Source organism: Brachyhypopomus gauderio, chromosome 13, assembly GCF_052324685.1.
Source record: "Brachyhypopomus gauderio isolate BG-103 chromosome 13, BGAUD_0.2, whole genome shotgun sequence".
NCBI lineage: Eukaryota > Metazoa > Chordata > Actinopteri > Gymnotiformes > Hypopomidae > Brachyhypopomus > Brachyhypopomus gauderio.
The window spans coordinates 3,425,900-3,439,596 of NC_135223.1; the positions used below are offsets into that span (position 1 = coordinate 3,425,900).

Here is a 13,697-nt window from a genome sequence, read left to right on the forward strand (position 1 = left end):
CAAGCTCCCCCGTGGTGCGTGGGATGAGGAAGACCATCTGATTCCTGCTGACGTTCGGGTTGTGGCCAACCCCGGTTTTGTAGATGCAGGTAATGACGCAACGTTGGATGAGCGGGTTCTAACATGAAAGCTACATGATGTACATTAGTGTGGTAATCAGGGTTTTTTTCCACTTTGTGCTGGTTTTCAGATGTAATTAGATTTGCTTGCTCATACAGTAAGGTGTTTCCTTTTACATCAAGCACGTTGCTGTTAAAATCGGGTTCGGTTAATGCTAGATGTGTCGGTCCATTAGTGACTCATGCACATAATGGCTGAAATAGGTGCACAGAGGAGTCATCAGTGTTGATTAAAGTCTTCTAGTGTTAGCCTTGAGCAGATGTAACTCTGAAGGAGGAAATTTGCACTCTAGGGGGCCATTATGCACCACTGATATTTGTTTGTTTGTGATTTTGTTGTTGTTGTTTCGTGCCGCCCTTGGCACAGATTTAGGGGACCTTTTTTCCTTCTGGTCCCGCCCAAACCCGACCAGGAAGGATGAGGTTCCAGCGTCCCGAAGCTTTTATCCTGAGCCTTGCGGGTCTTATGGATGACGACGTATGGAATCGTTGACGTATTTGCCTTCAGGCTGATCAAAGTGCCATTTTAAATTATGGATTAAGTTTGATTGTTTGTGTGAGTGCGTTATTTATTTAGATCGCAGGAGGCTCAGTTCTGCGTGGCCGGGCACACGTGCAGACGTCACTCCCATTGGCACTGCCGCTCAGAAGTTCACGAAAATTCGGTTTTAAGGAACGCCACCACTGACGCATTTGACACGCCCCTCTTTCCTAGAAAGGGCTGTTCATAATGCCATGGTCATCAGGAAGAGTCACTGTGTAAATACAGCTTATCCATTTCCCGTGGTGTGACCAATCAGCTACGTCTGCAGAAAGGCAGAAGGAGAAGACACACTTTCACACTTACATCATTATCCTCCATGAACAGTCCAATGAACTCTGACTCTCACATCGTGGCATGACTGGTATTACCTATTAGCAGGTTCTAAGTAAAAGACAGACATGGTGGTTGAATGTGCTTGGTGAAGATGGATGTTTGAGTGGGTTTTCTTGTGCAGATGGTTTTTCTTCATTTTGGTATGCTTGTGGAAGACCGAGGCTGCAGTGCGAATCCAAAAGGCTAGATCTAAATCTCAGACTTCAGTTCTCCTCGCTCGCTATGACGTTAGTGAGTCTCCAAGGGAGGGAAAAGAACCATCTGTTGGAAGACGAATTTCGGCTGTGACGACAAACTCGACGGGTTTGATTTGACAAGATTGTGACTGTTCATACGGCTTTCGCGTTGTTTCGTGGGGCTGCTAGGTTAAACGAGGGATCTGAGAGAACACTGAATTTCGGTGGAGAACTGTAATCAGCACAGCCCCAAAACAAACACCCAAACAACAACAACAAGTACAGTGAAAATGTGGAAAAATCCAAACTGGGGGTCGATGGGCAGCAAGAATCCCGGCTCCACTGTCAAAGCCTTGAAGCCATGCCCGTCAGATGGTGGACGTGCTGTCATAACGAAATAAGATGGATTAGGCCACAGATTGTGTGGATCTGTGGACCAACGTCCTCTGTGCTAGTAAGGGAGGGAGGGAGGGAGGAAAAGAGAGAGAGCTTTGCCCTCTTCTTCACGGCAGCTTGCGATGGCTTCTGCTTGGCATTAACCCACAGTAGAACGGTTGTCGTGCGTCTTGAGTGATTTGTGGGGTTAAAGAGAGTGTGTGTTTCAGCAGACTTGTTGGGGAGGATCGTAGATTTAACAGTGTCGCGCCACATTGTGTCAACTCTTGGTAATGGCCGATACACAATGGCTCCGAATGGGCTTTGGAAGGCATTAGGGCTAATACTCATAAGCACCACTAGAGGGGGCTCTGCTCTACTGTGTCACAGGCTTACACAAGTTGAACACGAAAGGGTATTAGGTTTAGGCTGCATGGTCAGTGCTGCGGGACAGTTAATCTGGATTTCATTGGCTCCGGTCTTATCCAGTCAATATAAAATACCATGAAAAAAGGGCCAGAAATTCCAAAATTCCAAAAATGAGTAATCTAATATAGAAAAGTGAAGTTGTGATGTTGCAATACATGTGAAAACTATTAGAAAAAGATCCTGTAATGTAGTTTTCTTTTGATTTAAAGAATACTTTTAATCACAACTGCAAGTGTTAATAAGCAGTTTTCAATTTGAATATTTTTCATTTGTGTAATGATTTTTGTTTCTAATGACCTTTTCTAATGACCTTATTTGTTATACATGCATTCATACTAAATGCATTTGTGGTGGGAATGATTCTCATGGGATGGGCGTCCGGAAGCTTCCGTCTGCTTATGAAAGCCTTGACCTTCCTCCTTCACGTGCCTCCCTCTCCGTCTGCATCCTGACTTTCCCAGTCGGCGAACCTCCTCTCTCTTTATCCCAAAACACGCTCTTCCGTCCAGCCCACCTGCAGCGCACATAGGTGGTCTTCCCATTGGCTCTGGACCCTAGAATTTCACCCTCTGCTCTTCCCACTGTAAGCTTTTGGAAAAGAACCAAGGTTTTTTTTTGTCTGGCGTTCAACCTTCTCGTTCAGTCAGACAAGAGCGCAGGGAGGGGGAGGGGGCATCTTACCCAGAAGCCTTTCGGGCATGGCCTCCTGGTATCTTACCCTCGTCTCCACTGACCAACCTTGTGTGGGAGTTCCTTTGGAGGAATCCGTCCCTTGTTTTCCCGCTGGCCGGCAGTGGTGGGGACGTCGCTGGGAGTCCGGCCTCCTGGCTCCGTGGCCGGGACCGAGGAGGGGAGAAATGTGCCCTCACTGCCTGCTCTGCACGCTTCGCCTGCAGAAGACGACACTACTTTTCTGGGGGAGTTTTTTCCTGACGCCTTGCTGATGCAATGAGCTCACTTCACTTCCATATTTCCCCAAGATGATTTTTTCTTGTCTTTTGTTTGTTTTTTCCCAACACCTTAAGCCCTCTGCCGGGAACGGTGGAGTAAAACCGCAGGGACGTGTTTGCCCTTCTTGCTTTTGCCATTGGCTGGTTTTTGACGCTCTCTCGGGGACCTGTTGGAGGTGTTGGAGAGGTTGTGCTGAGGCGTGTCCGGTCCAACCCCCACCCCCCGCACGGACCCCCACCTCTCTCTTCCTTTCTCACGTGTCAGAATCGAGGGATTACGCCTGTGTCTTTGGAATGCGGCCTGGAGGTGCAGGCCTTTAAGAGCAGCCGTGAGCCGCATTGTGTTGGCGGGGGGGGGGACAGAGAGGGAGAGAATCTCAAGGCGAGACCACGGAGGATCTTTAGCAAGACCGGACTTGCGGAGGCGCAGGGGCGTTCCCGCGCTGGTCTTGAGCAGACGGCTTCCAGATGTGATTAACGAGGGCACGGCAGAGTCAGCTTGGCACCTACAAGCCGGGGCAGCTCCGCGCGAACCTTCGGCCTTCCTGCGCAGAACTCGGGGAGGTGGAGGAGAGGGCGGGGCCGGAGGAGAGGCCAAGCCCCCGAGAGGCGGGGCCAACACTGCGGGGAAGCAAGAGGAGGCGGCAAAGCGGGAGGAGCGGAGCGAGAGCCCGAGGCGGAGGGCGGCAGGGGAGAGACGCCCAGCAGGCGGCCCATACCTGAGCAGCACAGGCAGGCTCCGGAGAGGAGGGAGGGGGCTGGAGGAGCCAGGAATGAGGGCCGACCGGTTCCCCGCACTCCTCCGGGACGCTCCCGCGCTCAGGCTGCCTCTGCCAGACTTCCACTCGGCCGCGGACGAGAGCACGACGAAGGAGCCGCGCGCCGCTTCAGCGTCCGGTCGCCCACCTGGAAAAGGACTCCGCCATGCCGCGCCCGGAGAGCCCTCCGCCCCGCCCTGTGTGGCCGTGCCGCGGGGGTGCGTCACGGGGGTGCGTCTCCGTGCCGACAGCGCGGCGGTGAGCATGCATGGCTTACCCAGCCAGCCCGGCGGGCAGCACGTTTCGGCAGTGCGTCTCCGCCAACACTCGGGCAGACCTCGGAGCGTATGCGTGTCGGGGGCCACGCAGTCCAGCGCGGCAGTGACCGGCGCGGACGGCGGTAGGGCAGATCACTCGGGTTTTGCGGTGCCCCGCAGGGCCGAAAGGGCGGCGGACGGCTTCCGGACGGACGGACCTCACGCTTTTAGGTTGCTCCCGCACCCGTGGCAAGAACCCCCCGCGGCCCGAGTCTCGCGTACGGGCGGGAGACCCCGGCCCGTTAGCATGACCGTTCTGGAGCTGCGGAACGTGGGCTGCTCCCAGGACGAGCTGACGAGCCGTACATTCAGCGACGCGGCCGGCCTGGCCCGCTCCAGCTTCCGATGGAGGCTGTTCGGCCGGCAGCCGCGGGACAAGGATGCGAGGAACAAGGAGGCGAGGGACAAGGAGGCGCTGCCCGCTACCACGCCTCCCAGCGCCAAGCCGGACCGGCCGAGGAGGTTCGACTCCTTGCGCCGCAGTCTGAGCCTCCGGATCCGGCGGAACCGCAACCAGGCCGAGCCGAGCGGCCCGCAGGAAAGGTCGCGAGCCGCGAGCATCGTGGGAGACGCGTCCCGTCCCGCCCGCCCGTTCTCTTACCTGACCGGCAGGACGCTGTCTCCCGCTAGTGAGCAGGGCGAGCACCAGAGACGCCGGCAGCTGCCCGAGCTTCGGCCCAGGGGGACGGCCCCGGCTATGGAGGTCCCTCCCGCCCCGGCCAAGCCCCCCAAGCCTGCCAAGCCAGCGGCAGCCTCGGAGCCTAATTTCTGGCAGCTCCTCGCTAGTCGCTTTAAGAGAAAGGCTCCATCGTCGGGCAGAAACCCCGAGCCCCGCGCCGAGACTCCACCGGCTGCCAGCACTCCCCCGGCCAGGGAGAAAAAAGTGCAGGCCGTTGCCATAGAGACACTAACTGGTATTGACTCCAGTAAAGGTCAAGGTAAGGTTTGTGAAATTCATGACTGTCAGAGCCCCCCAATGCCCTCTGACCCCTAAGCGCAGAAAGGTTCTACTCACACTGAAGACTCTGAGAGGAACGAGTGTGAGTTAAAGATCCTGGAAAATTAATGCAGCTATATTTCGTAACTGTGGCCAGTGAGGGTACATGACTAGAGGACAATGTTTTATTCACTGTACGTACCTTTGGCTAAGGATGTGCTAGTTTGCTAGTTTGTGGGCTCTGAGATCTTCTCAGGGTGGAATTATGCTTTAAATTCATTCAAGAATCATATCTTCATTGATTCAGGAGTTCATATATAGTTCAGTAATACCCGCCAGAGTGATTGTATGTGCGGGTAAAAGGGTGAAGGAGTGAGTTGTTATTATTATTATGATTGTCCTTTTGCCTGCAGTCAGATATATTCAGCTTCTCAGTAGCTTTTCTGATCTTAGGTTTCTTAACGCACTGAATATCACACAATTACAAAATGGCTGATCATGGTTCAAAACTGTAAATTACCAGAATGGTTTTACAAAGTCATCTTCATAATGGTTTTAAAAATGTAACTCCTATGAATAATGCGCAAGCATTTCCACATATACTTTTGTTGGGAATTTGGCGGGTGCTTCACAATTCCCTGAAAACTGAAGCACTTTCTAACCTGCAGGCTGTACCAATAGTCCCAGCAAAACATGTCAATGTGACTGAAGGCTCAGGAAATTACTGATTCCTGAGCTAATATTAAAATAAAACAATGATTTTTGTTTTATATATATTCCTACTTTTTTGGTGCAGGGTTGGGTTTGTTCAGAAACTCTGAAGATTAAATGTTGAAGAACTTGCTAAAGTTTTTTTTTCTTCAGAAAAATGGTCACGGTGTTACAAAATGTATTGAGTAATCAAAGGCTTTGAATAGATTTATTCATATATTTCATTAGAGAAACTCATTGGATTTCATAACATGGTCTGTATTCTGAAATTTTTCAAATTAAGAGCACATTGATGACCAGCTTTTTAACCTTTTAGCTCATTAGTATTCAGCTTTTTTCCATAATTTCATATGCATGTCATTATCTGTGGATTATTGCATAAGCACGACGTGGAAAGGCGAGATGTGGACATGTGCCGTGTCTGATGGCCCTGTCCTGAGGCCCGGTCCTGATGGCCCTGTCCTGAGGCCCGGTCCTGATGGCCCTGTACTGAGGGCCCGGTCCTGATGGCCCTGTCCTGAGGCCCGGTCCTGATGGCCCTGTCCTGAGGCCCGGTCCTGACGGTGGACCTCCCAACAGACTTCAGTGTGGCAAGTTTTGTTGGCGTAGCGCCAGAGACTCGCATCACCTGCAAACCACAGAACAAAACAACACAGCCCAGGCAGATTTATCATTAGTGTGTGGTGTATTAAAACTCCTGTCTGTGTAGACACTGTGTGGTGTGTTAAATATTAGCCTGGCCTTGAAGTCAGTGTGTGGTTGAAGAATCACTTGTCTGGCTGTGAAGCATGTTTGGTGCATTAAATGTTAGTCTAGCTGTGTGTGGGGTGTAAACGTTACTAGACAACGTGTGGTGTAAATGTTACTAGACTGTGTGGTGTATTAAACTTTACTAGACAGTGTGGGGTATATTAAACTTTACTAGACAGTATGGGGTGTAAACGTTATTAGACAATGTGTGGTGTAATAAACTTTACAAGTCAGTGTGGGGTGTATTAAACTTTACTAGACTGTGCGGTGTATTCAACATTAGTAGGCAGTGTTTGGTGTATTAAATGTTAGTAGGCAGTGTTTGGTGTATTAAATGTTAGTAGGCAGTGGTTGGTGTATTAAATGTTAGTAGGCAGTGGTTGGTGTATTCAACATTAGTAGGCAGTGGTTGGTGTATTCAATGTTAGTAGGCAGTGGTTGGTGTATTCAATGTTAGTAGGCAGTGTTTGGTGTATTAAATGTTAGTAGACAGTGGTTGGTGTATTAAATGTTAGTAGACAGTGGTTGGTGTATTAAATGTTAGTAGGCAGTGGTTGGTGTATTCAACATTAGTAGGCAGTGGTTGGTGTATTCAATGTTAGTAGGCAGTGGTTGGTGTATTAAATGTTAGTAGGCAGTGTTTGGTGTATTAAATGTTAGTAGGCAGTGGTTGGTGTATTAAATGTTAGTAGGCAGTGGTTGGTGTATTCAACATTAGTAGGCAGTGGTTGGTGTATTCAATGTTAGTAGGCAGTGGTTGGTGTATTCAATGTTAGTAGGCAGTGTTTGGTGTATTAAATGTTAGTAGACAGTGGTTGGTGTATTAAATGTTAGTAGACAGTGGTTGGTGTATTAAATGTTAGTAGGCAGCATGTGGTGTATTGCAGCTGGAAAGTCTTGTTATTGAAACTTTGTCACCAAGATAAATTACATCACCACCGAAGTGTTCCAGCACACATGCGTGCACACACACAAACACACACACAAACACACAGTCTCTCCCCAAAAAAGTCTTCTTTCTCTCCCTCTCTTTCTCTTTCTGTCTGACACTCTGTCTCCTTCCCAACCCCCTTTCTTTCTCATGGCTTTTCCCCATGTTCCTGACAAAGGCGTGTTGAATCAGTACGACGACGCTGTATATTGTATATTGATAAGAGCAGGACTCTCGTGCGCAAAGCTGATGAGAAACATGTTTGAGTCTTATGTAATCAGAGGCACTTCTAACACCTCTCCATTGACCTTTTGCACAAAAACGCCTTTAGAACCACCTATTGACACAGTCATCCAGGAACCGAGCCGATGACCAAAGCCACGGCGCCGCTCCCCGTTGAAACGGTCACTTAGCGCTTGGACCTAAACACGTTTCCTTTGTGCGTTTATTTTGTCTGCCGTCTCTATAGAGACTCCCCGTGTCGGAGGCTTGCCCCGGCTTGGCTGTGTGGGGGGGGCGGTTGGCGGAATCTCGGCACGCCCGTAGCACCGCGTATTCTCCGTGCGGAGCCGAGGTGTGTGCGCTGCTCCGGGCTGGGCCCTCGGCGGGCCTGTCCCAACCTGCCTCCGCTGCTCCTCGACGGGCTGTTAACGGATCTGGAGGAGCCGCTGTTGTCTGTGTGACTGAAGCCAAGAGCCTTGTGGGAAGGGGGGGGGGGGCGTACCTGTCCTTACGTGCTACGGGGGAGGGAAATGACTTGCAGATAGAGATGCCTTCCACCCCAGTAGCGCGTCTTTAGCTGCTCGTTGCTGGTAAGGGCTGTAATTATAGGCAGCAATGAGAGTTCAGAGGGTACGGGGCGTGAAGCGTTCTGATCTTTCTTTTCTTTACCTGCTTGAAAGGAACACCTTCCTGGGTAATGCGTTTGCGCACTTTCCCGATAGGCCCATCTGTCCACAATTATGTGTCCTTCGGAAAAAGAGCATTTCACTTCAAACATCCACATCTTACAGTCAGCCACAGCGTTAAGGAACTGTGGCTATGAGCTTTATAATGTCAGCCATAGAAAGTCTACAAACTGCAAAAATGTGAGTTTTTTTTTTTTTTTTTTTTTACTCCCAGTGCCTTCATACCTGTTCAGCAGTGTCTGAAACTAGCAGTGAGCACGCAACACCTGACTCATACTTGTTGTTTCAAACCTTTAGTCCAGGGTGCGTATGGCTTTGAATGACTGACATAAAGAAATATGTACCCAAAGCTGGAGAAGGAGTTGTCAACTGTGTTGGTCGGTTAGCTCCGTTTTTCTTTTCTTTTCTGCAGCTTACGAATGATTTCAAAAGATGGCTTTAATTTGGTTATGTAATGCTCTACTTGTTGTCTGTTGGTGGCCCCTCGAGTTTTTGCATCGACTCAGAATGGCTTTGACTCATAACGCCTTTGAGAGGTAGGCGCTGGCAGGAGAAAGAGCTCTTTGCTGCAGATCCTCCCCCTAACCAATCACCGTCCCCCTAAACTCCCTCTTAACCAATCACCGTCCCCCTAAACTCCCTCTTAACCAATCACCGTCCCCCTAAACTCCCTCTTAACCAATCACCGTCCGCCTAAAATCCCTCTTAACCAATCACTGTCCACCTAAACTCCCTCTTAACCAATCACCGTCCCCCTAAACTCCCTCTTAACCAATCACCGTCCCCCTAAACTCCCTCTTAACCAATCACCGTCCGCCTAAAATCCCTCTTAACCAATCACCGTCCCCCTAAACTCCCTCTTAACCAATCACCACCCCCCCTAAACTACCTCTCGACCAATGACTCGTTCGCCTCCTCTGGTGCCGAGCTCACCGCCGTCACCGTCTGACGCGGAGTGTGTGGAAGGAGAGGGGGTCTCTGAGCTCCTGCTGTTCTGATCCTAGAGGGAGTCGGGTCATCACTGCAGATGACTAACCTGTTAGTCGTGAGAAGAAAGTTTGTGAACTTTCAGGATTTCTGCATTATTGGCTAGAAATCTGATCTGAAGGCCAATAGTGCTGGGCATTTGGTTATTTGTTATTTATTTGTTTGTTTATTTGTTGTTTTATCTAATGTTATTTATTTGCTGGTATGACTTAAGAGCACAGATCAGATCACATTTTAGGAAACGGTGATTGCAGAGAGCTCTAAGAAGTTCACAAACTGAAGGGTTTTCTCAGCAGCGTTTTCTGTCAAAACGAGTCAGTTGTTCCAAGTTTGCTGTGCGCCATTTGACAATTAGCATTTATGCAACACGGCTAAGTGACTGAACGTTTCATGCGGTGTTGGGAATTACAGTTCCCCAAGGTGCTGGAACATGTATCTCGTTTTGGATTGCCTGAATGCCTGGCAGAACTTGTTCTGCAAAATGTAAATGTACAATGTCTTGAGAGTTCTCTCTCACGTGCTCTCTCTCTCTCTCTCTCTGTCTCATTCTCTCTCACACACTTTCCCTCTCTTCTGTGATATATTTACTTTTTATTTTGGTTCAGAATGAATAGGCCCATGCCTTAGAGTTATATTTGATGTAAATCAGACAGGACGATTTAAGTGAAGACTGACACAAACATCTTAAAGACGCGTTTCACTCTGCCACCTGTGTCCATTCTGGACAGAGAGGCTCGTGGGTGCGTTCACGCGTCTTCCCTCATCCGCTCGCGCGTGGGTTCGGGCTTGGCCGCGTGCCATGCGAAGTTCATTTTTGGGCCGTCCTCTTTCCTGTCACGTCATGCCAAGAATCATAACGCTGAATGAGCACAGGGCGACGGACGGATCTCGCTCGACTTGCCGCGTCCAGTCGCGCCGGGCGAGGCTCCGTTAGCGTCTGTGTTTTCGGGGCATGTTTTGGAAACTGGCGTTTGGGTGACTCAGTGGCTCGTTGTTAAAACCTCAGTCGTGATGTAATTGCTGAGAAAACTCCACCTCTACACATCACGGTGTTCTCCTTCAGTGCACATGTAGTACGAGCTGACCTGTTCCTCCATTGTGATTAATTAAAACGCCTTGACTTGGATTATTCTTTGGATTGAAAGCTGACCTCATGTTGTTCTGTTTAATCATAGGTTAAGACTGCGTTACATAATTCGCTGGCCCAACACCAACCTCCAAACATACATCTATTGCTTTGAATATGTACTGTACTGCAGATTCAGACCAAAAATGCCAGTCCAATTCACCGCATGGCCAAACGAGCGTCTTCACTAATGTCGTCCAGTTTAGAGCTCCATTAGCTGGGCAGCGTCCCCATCCGGTCAGTATTCAAGACGTTTGCGTTTTAGCATTTTTATACAGTTGGCAAATTATTTCGTTCTGCATGTAAGGGCCGAAGAACAGTTGTAGCGAGGGAGAGCTAATGTGGCAGATTTTCTGAGGTTCGCCTATTGGACACAGTACACCAACAGTGGAGCAGTAATAGTTTAAAAAAAGTCTGTCTGCTCTGTTTGGAGCCGGTGTTGACAAAAATCGACGGTTTAAGAAAGAACAGAATGCAAAATAAAGCTTAAAGGTACACAGGATCCTGTCAAAATAAGCTAATATGAAAATTAGCTGGCTGGAATTTGGAATTGAAGCCTCTGCTATTTTAGTGGGAAAGACATTGTGATAAATGTACTTAGGGTATGCAAAATTCAGCAGGCTGTAGACCAGGGAGAAAGTAGAAATGGCTCATAAAAATGTATGTAAACAAAAGTGTCTTGTTGAGGAGTCCTGCAGTGACTGGTTAGCTCTGAGTCATCACTCACCTCACCTCACACCCATGGTAATCTTGAACTCTGGCCCTGCCTCTTGGCACAGTCTTATTCATCGAGTGTGTGAGTTTTCGGGGTGTTCGCCTGAGGTGAGGTGTTCAAACCACCACTGCCACGCAATGTAAAAATTCTGTGTAGCTGGAGATTTCAGATATTCTTATTTCCCCCTCTGTGAAGCAATTCATTTGGCTTGAAATTGCCCTCCCCAAGTGACTTGGTAAGCTACCACCAAGGAGACAATCATGGTGGTTTGTTACCAGAGGAAAATTATGAAAATAAATTTTGTATAAGCCATGATTTGAGAGCAAAAAAGCATGAATAACAAAACAATAGCAATTACCACAAGTACAGCAAAACACTGTGTGTGGGCTGCAGTAGTCAAAATGACTTCTGAAGTCCACGGATTGTTCGGTAAAAGTTCGTACTGACGCTGCTGCTTTTCTGAAATGTTCTGGGGAGCTGTGTGGGTCACGTGTCCTTTGCACCTGCTCCATTTAGACACAATGTCTGCACCCCCCACCAGAGAAAAGATACTATCTGTAGACTTTTCATCCCATTGGTGAAAAAAAACATCACTGGTCTGGGATCAGTTTACAGAGGCACAGGAAGCTCCAATAAAGCTGCTATTTCATATCAGCACCCTTATTTTGTGCCTCTGTATGGAGAGGATGTGAGCTTCATTATTTTTTTTATTTTTCTGGTGAAGTTTAGGTGTTCCTTTTTTGTAGGCTGGTTTTAAGGACCATTTTTAGTGAAAAATCAGATTTAAAAAACCCTGAAGAATTTTTGGGAATGTATTTTCATAAAAACATTGTGAGTGAGACGGTTTTCCAGTATGTTTATACTGTGTGACTCCAGTGTGCTATTAAAAAACACCAGGCATTGTCTTGGCTGATCGGCTACATTTAGCCGAAGTGGAAAATTGTGCCAGTTACATATTTTGCCAAACCATTTCTTAAAATGTTGGACTAAATTACCCTGGCATTTTTTATTGCCTGTTTGTTGTCTGCTGCTGTCCCTTGTTAAATGTAGCACTGTGTCAAGATCAAATTGCATTTTGTTCCTTACTCATCTATGGTGAGCAGGAATGACGAAATTGACTTTGACAAATGTTTTTGTTCTCTCTTTTAGCATGTGTATGGCCTAGGATTTGTTGAAAAACCAACTTTAGACTTTTCTTAAATTGCATCTGCTTCTGTCAGATTTTCTATAGTCGATTCAGTTATATCTCTCCTTAACTAAACCATCCATCCTGGTTTATTATTATGTGCTAAAACACATTATCTCCTGTTTTGCAGATTCCTTTGTCAACAGTCAGGAGTGGACGCTGAGTCGGTCAGTGCCAGAGCTCAAAGTGGTAAGTTTATCCTCAGCAATTTCTGTTTATAAAAATAAATTTGCCTGAATGCTCAAACAGAAGTCTGGCTGTGACAGCTCAGCCAACCGTCTTCCAGGGCTTATGCTGAGCACATTGTTGTTGTGAGGTTGAGTGTTTGGCTAGGAATTCAGTCAGGTTGAGTATTTGGCTAGGAATTCAGTCATGCAATTTGTGATAATAATGATGCTATGACTTGCTACAAATGAACAAATATTTAAGTGCATTTTAGATAAATTAACTAAATGTTACCTAAGTATTATCTCCTAAACAAAATGTCATGGCCATTAAATGTGGATATGTACTTGAGTCTCCAACTGAATTTGAAACCAAATGTTAAAACATAATGATATATATATATATATATATATATATATATATATATCGAAAATGAAAGAGATAGTGTAAAGTTCCATGAACGATCTCGGGGTTAGCTAAATTTTTTTTCCTGATTCATCATGTCCTTTGTGATGTATTTGTTGAGTATGTTCATATCGCGATGATGATGAAAATACAATTTATCGGTCAGGAATTAGGAATTAAAGTAGCAGCTTACCCATGGTTAGGAATTCACATAGCTAAAAAGATCTGCAAAGTTTAGCAGAAGGAGCTGTTGCTTCACACAGTACAAACATTACATATAAAACACAGTTGAGTGTTGAGGTCTTTTAGTGTATATCCAGCATGGAGACAGAGCAGACGCACCGTTGACGGAGAGTGACACTTTCGGGTTGCACCGCTGACAGACACTTCACCTCATGCACACGCATCAGTCACTGGGGTTCTGTGGAATGTTTCTAACCATATACTGTCTTTGCAGTTATATGCCATTTACAAAAGCCACAGAACTAATCATTTGATCATAGACCTACATCTGTACATGATGCTCAGTGGATTTCAAATGCTTTAATATTGGTTTATTGATCAGATACTGTATGATTTTTTATTTATTTTTTTTATTAAAACCCTTTGTAGAAATAACAGTCCTTATTATACATAAAAAAAACCGCATATGCCAGAGAAACACTGAAATCAGTCATGCTTGAAGGAAATATCTAAGGCTCGTTTGCATATGAAACGTCGAAACCGTGGCTGGCATAATCAAGAGTGCGTTTGTGGCGTGATCGGCGCGAATGATGGCTCCTGATAAAGCTTTGTCGACAACGTGCGGCATTCACATCCCGTAATTAACGTGGCGTAATCACCCACTTGCGACCCGAGGAGTCGGCAGAGACAGG

The 13,697-nt window shown here is 47.3% G+C and overlaps 1 protein-coding gene across 1 annotated transcript in view; it reads left to right on the forward strand.

Annotated features, from left to right (window-relative positions):
• agap3 (ArfGAP with GTPase domain, ankyrin repeat and PH domain 3) overlaps nucleotides 1-13,697 on the forward strand; it is a 118,008-nt gene that overhangs the window by 44,485 nt on the left and 59,826 nt on the right. The window contains 1 exon segment of the mRNA XM_076970318.1: nucleotides 12,383-12,441. Coding sequence (XP_076826433.1) covers nucleotides 12,383-12,441 — 59 coding nt within the window.